The sequence below is a fragment of the Oncorhynchus masou genome, unplaced genomic scaffold, assembly GCF_036934945.1.
Source record: "Oncorhynchus masou masou isolate Uvic2021 unplaced genomic scaffold, UVic_Omas_1.1 unplaced_scaffold_6994, whole genome shotgun sequence".
Classification (NCBI taxonomy): Eukaryota; Metazoa; Chordata; class Actinopteri; order Salmoniformes; family Salmonidae; genus Oncorhynchus; species Oncorhynchus masou.
The window spans coordinates 2,875-16,152 of record NW_027013454.1 but is presented as its reverse complement, the minus strand read 5'-3'; the positions used below and the strand labels follow the sequence as shown (position 1 = coordinate 16,152).

The 13,278-nt window shown below is 40.7% G+C and overlaps 1 protein-coding gene across 1 annotated transcript; it reads left to right on the top strand.

Moving 5' to 3' along the window:
- Window positions 1-933: 933 nt before the first annotated feature.
- Window positions 934-8,614, top strand: LOC135537025 (cullin-5-like; the record flags this gene model as incomplete). The annotated part of the gene is made up of 6 exons (XM_064963237.1): window positions 934-1,101; window positions 3,140-3,247; window positions 3,406-3,470; window positions 3,740-3,872; window positions 5,485-5,616; window positions 8,491-8,614. Coding segments are annotated over exons 1-6 (730 nt in total), but the record flags the coding sequence as incomplete, so codon positions are not given.
- Window positions 8,615-13,278: the final 4,664 nt, after the last annotated feature.

Below are 13,278 nucleotides of genomic sequence, written 5' to 3'. Positions count from 1 at the left end.
CTTTAAGGGCTGGTATACTGTGATGTTTAACTTTAAGGGCTGGTACACTGTGATGTTTTAACTTTAAGGGCTGGTACACTGTGATGTTTAACTTTAAGGGCTGGTATACTGTGATGTTTAACTTTAAGGGCTGGTATACTGTGATGTAACTTTAAGGGCTGGTATACTGTGATGTTTAAAGGGCTGGTATACTGTGATGTTTAACTTTAAAGGGCTGGTATACTGTGATGTTTTAACTTTAAGGGCTGGTATACTGTGATGTTTAACTTTAAGGGCTGGTATACTGTGATGTTTAACTTTAAGGGCTGGTACACTGTGATGTTTAACTTTAAGGGCTGGTACACTGTGATGTTTAACTTTAGGGCTGGTATACTGTGATGTTTAACTTTAAGGGCTGGTACACTGTGATGTTTAACTTTAAAGGGCTGGTATACTGTGATGTTTAACTTTAAGGGCTGGTATACTGTGATGTTTAACTTTAAGGGCTGGTACACTGTGATGTTTAACTTTAAGGGCTGGTACACTGTGATGTTTAACTGAGGCTGGTACCTGTGATTAACTTTGGGGCTGGTATGCTGTGATGATTAACTTTAGGGCTGGTATACTGTGATGTTTAGGGCTGGTATACTGTGATGTTTAACTTTAAAGGGCTGGTATACTGTGATGTTTAAGAGGGCTGGTACACTGTGATGTTTAACTTTAGGGCTGGTACACTGTGATGTTTAACTTTAAGGGCTGGTACACTGTGATGTTTAACTTTAAGGGCTGGTATACTGTACATAGATGAAGCATAGTCCTGAACTAAAAAGCATGTTGACCGGAGAATCAGCCAAACTCTAAATACTGGTTATTCAAATCTGGCCATCAATTGCTGCTGCGTACCCTTTGTTTGATACTATAGCTATAATCACTACAGAGTCGAGCTGCAGTATCATGGACAGTGTTTGTGCAGCTTTCCTCCACCTTATAGAGCTCCATCTCATGTTCTCTCTGATGGACAAGGTGCCTAGTGGCATCGAGCCCATGCTGAAGGACTTAGAGGAACACATCATGTCTGCTGGGCTGGCCGACATGGTGGCCTCCGCCGAGACCATCACCTCGGTGAGTGCTACACATACATAAGCTGCTTACACACACAGATATGTTACACTAACAGAGATATTAAATACATATTGCTTACACACACAGATATGTTACACTAACAGAGATATTAAATACATATTACTTACACACACAGATATGTTACACTAACAGAGATAATAAATACATATTACTTACACACACAGATATGTTACACTAACAGAGATATTAAATACATATTGCTTACACACAGATATGTTACACTAACAGATATTAAATACATATTACTTACACACACAGATATGTTACACTAACAGAGATAATAAATACATATTGCTTACACACACAGATATGTTACACTAACAGATATTAAATACATATTGCTTACACACACAGATATGTTACACTAACAGAGATATTAAATACATATTGCTTACACACACAGATATGTTACACTAACAGAGATATTAAATACATATTGCTTACACACACAGATATGTTACACTAACAGAGATATTAAATACATATTGCTTACACACACAGATATGTTACACTAACAGAGATATTAAATACATATTGCTTACACACAGATATGTTACACTAACAGAGATATTAAATACATATTGCTTACACACACAGATATGTTACACTAACAGAGATATTAAATACATATTGCTTACACACACAGATATGTTACACTAACAGAGATATTAAATACATATTGCTTACACACACAGATATGTTACACTAACAGAGATATTAAATACATATTGCTTACACACAGATATGTTACACTAACAGAGATATTAAATACATATTGCTTACACACACAGATATGTTACACTAACAGAGATATTAAATACATATTGCTTACACACAGATATGTTACACTAACAGAGATATTAAATACATATTGCTTACACACACAGATATGTTACACTAACAGAGATATTAAATACATATTACTTACACACACAGATATGTTACACTAACAGAGATATTAAATACATATTGCTTACACACACAGATATGTTACACTAACAGATAATAAATACATATTACTTACACACACAGATATGTTACACTAACAGAGATATTAAATACATATTGCTTACACACACACACATGTTACACTAACAGAGATATTAAATACATATTGCTTACACACACAGATATGTTACACTAACAGAGATATTAAATACATATTGCTTACACACACAGATATGTTACACTAACAGAGATATTAAATACATATTGCTTACACACACAGATATGTTACACTAACAGAGATATTAAATACATATTGCTTACACACACAGATATGTTACACTAACAGAGATATTAAATACATATTACTTACACACATATGTTACACTAACAGAGATAATAAATACATATTACTTACACACAGATATGTTACACTCACAGAGATATTAAATACATATTGCTTACACACACATATGTTACACTAACAGAGATATTAAATACATATTACTTACACTAACAGAGATATTAAATACATATTGCTTACACACAGATATGTTACACTAACAGAGATATTAAATACATATTGCTTACACACACAGATATGTTACACTAACAGAGATATTAAATACATATTACTTACACACATATGTTACACTAACAGAGATAATAAATACATATTACTTACACACACATATGTTACACTAACAGAGATATTAAATACATATTACTTACACTAACAGAGATATTAAATACATATTGCTTACACACACAGATATGTTACACTAACAGAGATATTAAATACATATTGCTTACACACACAGATATGTTACACTAACAGAGATATTAAATACATATTACTTACACACACACATATGTTACACTAACAGAGATATTAAATACATATTGCTTACACACACAGATATGTTACACTAACAGAGATAATAAATACACATTGCTTACACACACATATGTTACACTAACAGAGATAATAAATACATATTGCTTTTGTGACGTATTTACTGAAAGGTGACGGGAACAATCCAGTCGTCTTTGTATTTCTCTGTGTGTGCAGGACTCTGAGAAGTACGTGGAGCAGCTCCTCACCCTGTTCATCCGCTTCAGTGAGCTGGTTAACGGAGCCTTTCAGGACGACCCTCGCTTCCTCACAGCCCGAGACAAGGTCGGCCAATAAACATTCAACATGGCCAATAAATGGAAGCTCAACGTTCCGTCAACGTTTGTCCAACATTGACACAACGTTGTCAATGAATTTATGCGCTGTATTTGCAGTTGTCACTGTATATGTAACACTTTTTTTTTCCCCCTCCCTCTTCTTAGGCTTACAAAGCAGTTGTGAATGACGCTACTATTTTTAAATTGGATCTTCCGCTGAAGCAGAAAGGGTAGGAGTTCTACTGGTCTACTGCTTTAATTGCTTCACTGAATTCAACATTGATACCGGCATACTGTTGAAGGCTGCTACAGTATTTATTGATGTTGCACTTGATAAAACTGTGGGAGCATTCAACAGGGTGAGAGGTAGATCTTTTGTGTTTTTCTTGAATACTTAAAACAAAAGTTTTTTTAAGTTCCACTTCTGAACTGTTAATTGCTTCATTTGTGAACGTGTGAGTTTACGAGTTCTACTTTCTCTGTACTGTCTGTCTGTCAGGGTGGGGCTGAAGACTCAGCCAGAGTCCAAGTGTCCAGAGTTGCTGGCCAACTACTGTGATATGCTGCTGAGGAAAACCCCGCTGAGCAAGAAACTTGCATCTGAGGAGATCGAGGCCAAGCTCAAGGAAGTGGTACGTGTGTGTGTGCGCGTAATGATTTGATGACTCCAGCAAGCTTTCCTTAAGGCTTCGGCCACACGTGCGTACTCGGATGAAATCGTACATCATTGTTTATTGTCCCTCAGAAGTATATCTCAAGTCAACAATGACTCCTGTTAAAAAAACGCATTGACCCAATCGGTGTGCAAGCAGCCTTGGGCTGATGTTTGTACAACTTGATTGGTGTCCATCTGTGGCAAATTTAAATGAATTTATACCTGTCTATGTAATGTCCCTCAGTTGACAGTGCATGTCAGAGCCAAAAACAAGCCATGAGGTTGAAGGAATTGTCTGTAGAGCGGTGAGACAGGATTGTACCAAGGCACGGATCTGGGTAACGATACCAAAAAATGTGTGCAGCATTGAAAGTCCCCAAGAACAGTGGCCTCCATTCTTAAATTGAATAAGTTTGAAACCACACACTAGAGCTGGCTCCCCAGCCAAACTGAGCAATTGGGGAGAAGGGCCTTGGTCAGGGAGGTGACCAAGAACCAGATGGTCACTCGGACAGAGCTCCTCCGTGGAGATCGGAGAACCTTCCAGAAGGACAACCATCTCTGCAGCACTCCACCAATCAGGCCTTTATGGTGGAGTGGCCAGACGGAAGCCAAACAAGATTCTCTGGTCTGATGATGTGTAAATGTGGTATTTGAGTTTTTCTTTTAAAATGATTTAGCGACCATTTCTAAAACGTTTTGCTGTATCATTTATGGGGTATTGTGTGTAGATTGAGGTGGAAATAATGAATAAGGCTGTAACATAACAATGTGGAAAAAGTGAAGAGGTCTGAATACGTTCCTAATTAACTCTAAATGCTTCCACGCTTTATGTCCCTACCAGACAATTGTGTCGCACTCGCAAAAGCTTCACAATGAACTTTGTAGGCTATAGCCTGGAAATAATTGAAATAGTGTAGCTGTAATTGTTCCTTCTTAGGCTCCCTGTCTGGCTCCTGACCTATTTCGTGTTTATGATGTTTAATACGACATATTTGAAACTGTTCGCTTCTTACATCGATGTTTATTCAAATACTTTTCATTCAAATCCATGTTTCATTTCAATACATTTCAAAACATTTGGTAGGTCCAGGTAGTCACAAAAATAGATGGGTGACGATGACATCCGTTCACACACAATGCCTCGCTCCCCCCCGTTCGTCTTTAAGCTTAGTGTGGTCGTTGCTTTATACTCTGTTTTTCTCACTTTGTTTTAGCAGGTACTGAGGGATGCTGTATTATACATTCTTTTCAGATCTGCAAACACTTCATTTCTTCTTAGCTGGTTCATGTTCATTTTCAAATGAGAAGGCTCAAGACCAAGCGAGAGGAAGACTACCTGGAACTCCAATAGACTCCACCGTTTTCGTGCAAAACATTTTGTGCTACTGTATGCACTAATGATATGTGGTCATTGTAGCTCAGTTGGTAAGAACATGGCTTGTAACGCCAGAATGAGTATAGGTTCAATTCACGGGACCATCATATGTGAAATGTGCATGCATGACTGGTCGCTTTGGATAAAGCGTCTGCTTCATGTCATAGTATAACACTATGACCTGATGGTGTGTTCTGTGTTCTCCCTGCAGTTGCTGGTGCTGAATGCGTGCAGAACAAAGACGATATTCATGCACTACCACAAAGCTCATCCCCACCCGACGCCTTATCCTGGACATCTCCGCGGACAGCGAAATCGAGGAGAACATGGTGGAGTGGTTCGGGTACGACCTGTGGGTGTAACGGTGTAGGGCTGTTACGGTGTAGGGCTGTAACGGGGTAGGGCTGTTACGGTAGGGCTGTTGTTAGGGCTGTTACGGTGTAGGGCTGTTACGGTGGGCTGTAACGGTGTAGGGCTCTGGGCTGTTACGACCTGTGGGCTCTGGGTATGACCTGTGGGTGGGTGTAGGGTGTTACGGCAGGGCTGTTACGGTAGGGCCTGGGTACCCTGGGTGAAGGTGTAGGGCTGTTAGGGCTAACGGTGTAGGGCTGTTACAGTAGGGCTGTTACGGGCTCCGGTGTAGGGCTGTAACCTGTTACGGTGTAGGGCTGTTACGGTGTAGGGCTCTGTAGTACGACCTGTGGGGTAGGCTGTAACGGCTGTAGGGCTGTAACGGTGTAGGGCTGTAACGGTGTAGGGCTGTAACGGTGTGAGCTGTTACGGGGTAGGGCTGGCATGTAGGGCTGTAACGTAGCTGTAGGGCTCCGGGCTGTTACGGGGCAGGGCTGCCGGGTAGGGCCTGGGTACCACCTGTGGGTGGGTAGGCTGTTACGGTGTAGGGCTCGGGGTACGACCTGTGGGTGTAGGGTAGGGGCTGTTACGGTGTAGGGCTCACGGTGAGGGCTGTAACGGTGTAGGGCAACGGGTAGGGCTGTAACGGGGTAGGGCTGTAACGGTGTAGGGCTGTAACGGTGTAGGGCTGTTACGGTGTAGGGCTGTTACGGGGTAGGGCTGTAACGGGGTAGGGCTGTAACGGTGTAGGGCTGTTACGGTAGGGCTCTGTAGGGCTACAACCTGTGGGTAGGTGTGGGGCTGTTACGGTGACCATTACCGGCGGTCACCAGTCATTACCATAGTCAAATTCCATGACCGTTTAGCATTAACTAGGCTGCTCTTTATGGCCATTATTAGCCTACCTCACTTGCTAATTGAGTCGCTATTGGCCTGGTACTTGGCACACTATTGTCCCTCTAATCGCTGATATCAATGCAAATGTCTTCAAATCAAATACTTAATGAGAGCTCATGTTGTGCAACATTTCTATAGGCTGTGCAATTGCGTGAGAACAGAATTGATGGCCTCTTAAAGAGTGTTCCATCAGCTTTCATAGGCTGGCCTACTATCTATTTCTAAGCATTCTAATAGTAAGCACATTGCTTCACTTTACAACAGGAGTATAGCCTACCTGGTGGCATGAAAATGAACCATGGGAAAAGTGACCTCCATTCACTATTTTAAGTGCAGAAATGACATGTATTATCTCCAATGCCCCCGGTTCCCATAAATCAAACAAATTTCACACATTTCGTGTATATAGAAAGACCAGATTAAGTTAATATTGTCACCCAGCAGACTATTATCACTTGTGAATGATGCCCAGCATGCACTGGGTAAGAAACATTCCTGTTCCTAAATTATAGTCGCACAAGTCATGTAGCCTAGCCCATAGGCCTATATGGTTTGTATCAACTAAAGTGGCCAAATAACTGCAAACGTAGCCTATAGGCCCCTGGAACATGGTTACCGTGGTTAGAACTGAGACGTGGTTAGAACGTGGTTAGAACGTGGTTAGAGCGTGGTTAGAACGTGGTTAGAACGTGGTTAGAGCGTGGTTAGATGGTTAGAGCGTGGTTAGAGCACGTGGTTAGAACGTGGTTAGAGCGTGGTTAGAGCGTGGTTAGAGCGTGGTTAAGAACGTGGTTAGAATGTGGTTAGAACGTGGTTAGAGTGCCCAGAGCCTCGTGAAATGTCTTATAGTCATTGCGCAATTCTGTGTGAAAAGAGCTTTGACTGACCACTATTTAAAAAATAGGATACCAGCTTTCTCATGCTGCTATATGTATTGCTCAATTCTTAAATGAAACATGCATGAATCTTCTTTACAACCGTGTAGCCTAACTGGTATACATAGGTGGCGCGTAAGTTTCATGTTTTAGGGAAGATCATTTTCACCATAAAATGAACCTTTACAATAAAGCATCACATGCATAATCTTTGCCCGATTTTATGTAAGATGGCCTACTATTCATAAGGTGATGAGTAGATTGGATAGTTATAATTTGGGATAATATAACTCCACTGTTCTCAAACTGTTCAATGCCTGGCTGAGCGCGCATTACATAGAGTTAGGCCTAGGCTTTATCAGACCTGTATTTCACTAGGAATAAAATGTTTTCTGATTTTCTGTGCTATTTAGCAGAATATTTTTTTTTTTAATATGGGCTTTTTTCTTTGTCCATAATGCATTTCCATCCAAAGTGGAGGTTGATTACTACACTTTAAACCATTTGCAGAATATTTTTTTTTAACTTTTCAGGACAAATTTAAACCTGGAAAACACTAGCTTGCATATTAAAAAGCGCACAGGAAACATATTTTGTGGGCCACTAATCAACTAATTCCCACACATTTGTGCACCCTGCACAGGAAACCAGTTTCATGCCTTTCATGCAACTTTTTTTCAAATCATTAGTCCCATCATGCCGCCTTAGGCTATAGTCTGCTCTTTAACACATAACTCTAAATTAAGCATATAGGAGGACCTGTTTCTTTGTTAATTAACCGCTCAACACTGAATAGCTGCACGTGCACACTCCGCAAATTTTGGGAGAAAATGTCCATTTTATTCATGTTCAATTGTATTCTTCATACTATAATGCCAATGGAATCTCTAAGCCATCTGTCTGCAAATGAGTGTAGCGCACATCCATATGGTATAGCTCTTACCACAGCCCTAGATGGGTACTTGCATGTGTGCCGCAGTCTTATGGGAAGGGAGATACTGTGTGTGTGCACATGCTGCCTATTTGTGCATTTGTTCCACCTCACGTACTTAAAATTATAGCATGTCGCCAATGTCCCCTACCCTTGATTGCAGGAGGTAGGCATGCCTGCTGACTACGTGAATAAGCTGGCTCGAATGTTCCAGGACATCAAGGTGTCCGACGACCTCAACCAGAACTTCAAAGAGTGTCACAAACACAACAAGCTGGCCCTATCAGGTAAACCAGGTAGCTGTATGTAACTAATATAAGATCTATAATTATTATGCCATTTAGTAAATGCTTTTCATCCAAACCGACTTATAACAGTGAGTGCATACATCAGGGTTCCCCAATTGGCGCCCCGTGTACCGATTTTGGCCTGCAGGTGGTTTAATTGGCCGCCCTAAGTTTTCTGAGAAAAAATGTAAGCAAGGTTTAAAATTATTGTTTGGGTCAAGTATTATATCTGTTTGGGGTTCTTGCGGTCAAATGATTTGTAATTACGTTCTGGCCCCCGAACATGTGCTCAAGAGAAAATCTTCCCGCGGCTGAATTTAGTTGATGATCCCTGGCATACGTTTTGGTATTGCAGACCTGCACACATGTTGCTTACCATGCACGCAATTTGAGGTCAAAGTAAGCTGAGATTTTCCAATAACTCGCAAAGAAGGGCACCATTTGGTAGATGGGTAAAAAATCAGACATTAAAAAATGAGACATTGAATATCCCTTTCGGCATGGCAAAGTTATTAATTACACTTTGGATGGTATATCAATACATCCAGTCACTAGAATGATACAGGCGTCCTTCCTGACTCAGTTGCCAGAGAGGAAGGAAACTGCTCAGGGATTTCACCATAAGGCCAATGGGGAGTTTTTTTTTAACCAGTTCGTGTTAAATGGCTGTGATGGGGAAAAAACTGACACTGGATCGACGTTGTAGTTACTCCACAATACTAACCTAATTGATAGAGCGAAAAGAAAGCTTGTACAGAATAAAAATATTCCAAAACATGTATCCTGTTTGCGAGAAGGATTAAAGTAATACTGCAAAAAATGAGAATACAAACTGCTGTGTTTGGGGCAAATACAACACATTACGGAGTACCACTCCATATTGTCAAGCATAGTGGTGGCTGCATCATGTTATGGGTATGATTGTAATTGTTAAGGATGGGACTTTTTCAGGGTCAGCACTAAACGGAATGGAGCTAAGTACAGGCAAAATCCTAGAGGAAAGCCTGGTTCAGTTCTTGTTCCACGTGACACTGGGAGATTAATTCACGGTTCAGCAGGGCAATCATCTAAAACGCAAGAAGACGGTTCCTGAGTGGCCGTTTTGACTTCAATCTGTGGCTACAATCAATTTGATAGAGCTTGAAGAATTCTGAAAATAACAATGGGCAAATGTTGCACAATCCAGATGTGGAAAGCTCTTAGAAAGCTTCTGCCCAGAAAGACTCACAGCTGTATTAGCTGCCTAAGGTTATTTCTAACAGGGTCTTCAAAGTGGCACTGCATCGCATTACGACTAAGGTAGTTAGCTACAACATTTTAGTAAACTAAGGCGTCATTACGACTAAGGTAGTTAGCGACAACATTTTAGTAAACTAAGGCGTCATTACGACTAAGGTAGTTAGCGACAGCATTTTAGTAAACTAAGCGACCGCGCTTTGCCCACACATGCTTTCATTGCCGCAACAGTAGTAGGTTGACAAGCACATTGACGAGCAAGGGAACGTGTGGTGTTGCGGAAGTTCAGTTCGTCACTGTGTGGATGGAAGCAGAGTTCTGCGAAAACGTTCTGTGAAGGAAGGTAATGTTACACGGTTAAAGATTAGTAGGTCTATGTTCATTTAATCAATTGATCTGTTCTCTTGATATAAAGTGCATTCGGAAAGTATTCAGACCCCTTTTTCCACAAGTATTCAGTACTTTGCCTGAAATCACCTTGGGCAGCAATTACAGCCTCGAGTCTTGGGTATGACTCTCATGCTTGGCACACCTGTATTTGGGTAGTTTCTACGTTCTTCTGCAGATCCTCTCAAGCTGTCAGGTTGATGGGAGCGCTGCACATGCTATTTACATGTCCTCCAGAGATGTTCAATCGGGTTCCAGTCAGGCCTAAGGGCAACTAGAGGACATTCAAAGACTTGTCCTGAAGCTACTCCTGTGTTGTGTTGGCTGTGCTTAGGTCAGGAGAGAGTGAACAAGTAAACTGAACTGATAACCTGCTCAGAAAGGACTTCATCAAGAACTTTGGGCTTTGCTCTGTTCATCTTTCCATGTAAAACATCCCCACAGCATGATGCTGCCACCACCATGCTTCACCGTAGGTTGGTTGAAGGTTACCTGCCAAGCGTCACGTCTGCATTCAGGCCAAAGAGTTCCGTCTTGGTTTCATCAGACCAGAGGATCTTGTTTCTCTTGGTCTGAGTCTATTAGTGCCTTTTGGCAAACTCCAAGTGGGCTGTTGTGCTTTTTACTGAAGAATGCCTTCCATCTGGCCACTCGACCATAAATGCCTGATTTGGTGGAGTGCTGCATCGATGGTCGTCCTTATGGTATGTTCTCCCATCTCCACAGAAGAGCTCGGTCAGTGACCATCAGGTTCTTGGTCACCTCCCTGACCAAGGCCCTTCTCCTCTGATTGCTCAGATTGGCTGTGGCGGCCAGCTCTTGAAAGATTCTTGGTGGTTCCAAACTTCTTCCATTTAAGAATGATGGAGGCCGCTGTTCTTGGGGACCTTCAATGCTGCACGCTTTTTTTGGTACCATTCCACAGATCTGTGCCTCGACATAATCTTACTGATTTCCCATGAGCCAACTTTACTGATCCAGGCGGCTTATCCGACATTCCACAACTGGAACTTGCAGATGAAAAGTGCTTTTTCAACCATACTGAATCAATTGAATTTATCCATTGACTCATAGTCCAATGAGTTCTAAGATCAATGGGAACAGGATGCACCTGAGCTCAATTGAATCATAATAAAGGGTCTGAATACTTATGTAGAAGTATTTCAGATTCCTTATTTTTTTAGACATTTGCAAAAATATTCTGTAAACCTGTTTTCCCTTGTCATTATGGTGTATTGTGTGGATTAAGGAAAAACAATGTAATCCTTTTTGGAATAGGGATGCGACATAACAAATGTGGGGTCTGGAATATTTTGTGAAAGCACTGTAGCTGAATGTCAACAGTAGTCTGCTAATGATGTGTGATAAACAGTTCACCATTGACGAGGCATATTGAATATGGTTGTGTGAATTCTTACACAGGGACACTGAAAGTCAATATTAAATCAATGATAGTTTGTCAGCATGTTGGAGAGGTTTCAACTCAACACACCGTAGTACACATGTCAATCAACAGCTCTGCCTGGGCAGTGCAGTTGTCTTGTATACAGCAATACACAGACAAGTAGTTATATATATTAATCATTACTGCTTTAGTCATCCATGTGACAGACCAATACTGTTTCATAACATGTGACAGACCAATATCTCACGAGGCTTCATCTCTCTAAGCTGAGACCTTGAAACTGAGATCTTTCGTTTGTTCTCAAAACAAGGTCTGTGCGTACTGCCAAATTGCAGCTACTGATAGTGAGGATTTGTACAGTCAGCCACTTGCATGAAAACATTTTTTTATAGAACAGCACATGAATAGAACACAGACATTTGTTATAAGAAAAGCGAAAACACACTGTTCCATTACATTCCATCCTCTTCTCGTGTGTGATAACCATTACATTTTAATGTAAGCATTTAGATTTGAGCTTCTATATCAAAATATTCTACAGTCTAAAGTAAGGGAAATTAGAACAGGAAAAAAAAGACATTTCAAACCCTTCATTCTGGGTTGTACAATCCAGTTAGTATGGTAATACTATAATCATAGGAAAGTTTCCATTAATAAAGTAGGATTGAGTATCAAAAATGTGCATGCATGCACAGCGGATCTGTAGATTGAGGTGAATAAATCTCTCAATGTTAACCATTGTTTCCATTTTTCTTATCACAATCGGGTTGCATTTACCTTTTTGTTTATCATAATTCTGCTAAGATCTTCAAAAGGTTGGTGCTTGCTCATCAGCGCAGTGTTCAACAATGTAAACAGATTAAAGGTTTAGATGACCTTACCCTCAACTTGTTAAAAGAGAACCTTCAATCATTACTCATCGTCCCTATCTACAGTGGGAAATGGGGGCTCATCCAGAGTTGCCATCTGTTTCACCATCCTCTGGAGGAACAGAAAACATGATAGCTGTTGAAATCTCATCAGCCAGAGGCACAGATCCCCTTATAGCAAGTTAATACAATTTCACAGGGAAGCGAGAGAACACTTGTTATAACAGTTTCACACCAACCTTGATAAGAATGAGATTGGGGCGAGGTTAGCCCAAGCTACAATCCTGTCTCTTATTTTTTTAGGGCACAGCTCTGTCTCTAGGGGCCTTGCCTTTTCTAAATCCATTATTATTGATATATTATGAAAAACACATAACGACAGTGCTTCATGTAGGTTCGATCACTTTTTAATTTAAGATCCTCACTTTTCTCATCACTTGTGGTAATGACTGATTAGGCTAAGAATGCATTGAGATACATTTTGCAGTGTGCAGACCTCCACAATCAACCTGATACCCCAAATAAACAATTTTGGACAAGCCTAAATCAATTACGGGCACGGTTGAACACCCTCTTCACTGATCTCATTCTTCCTTTCCTGCCATTGCATGTTCTTCTTCAATATAGAGTTTCAGTTCGTCCTTTTAATGGCACATGTTCAGAGTGGATGCCCCTTGATAATGTCTCTCACCTGATAAACGCCACTGTCCTTTACAGTCATGGTCTATGTCCATTTTCCTACTAGTAAACCAGCAGCATAAGTGTAG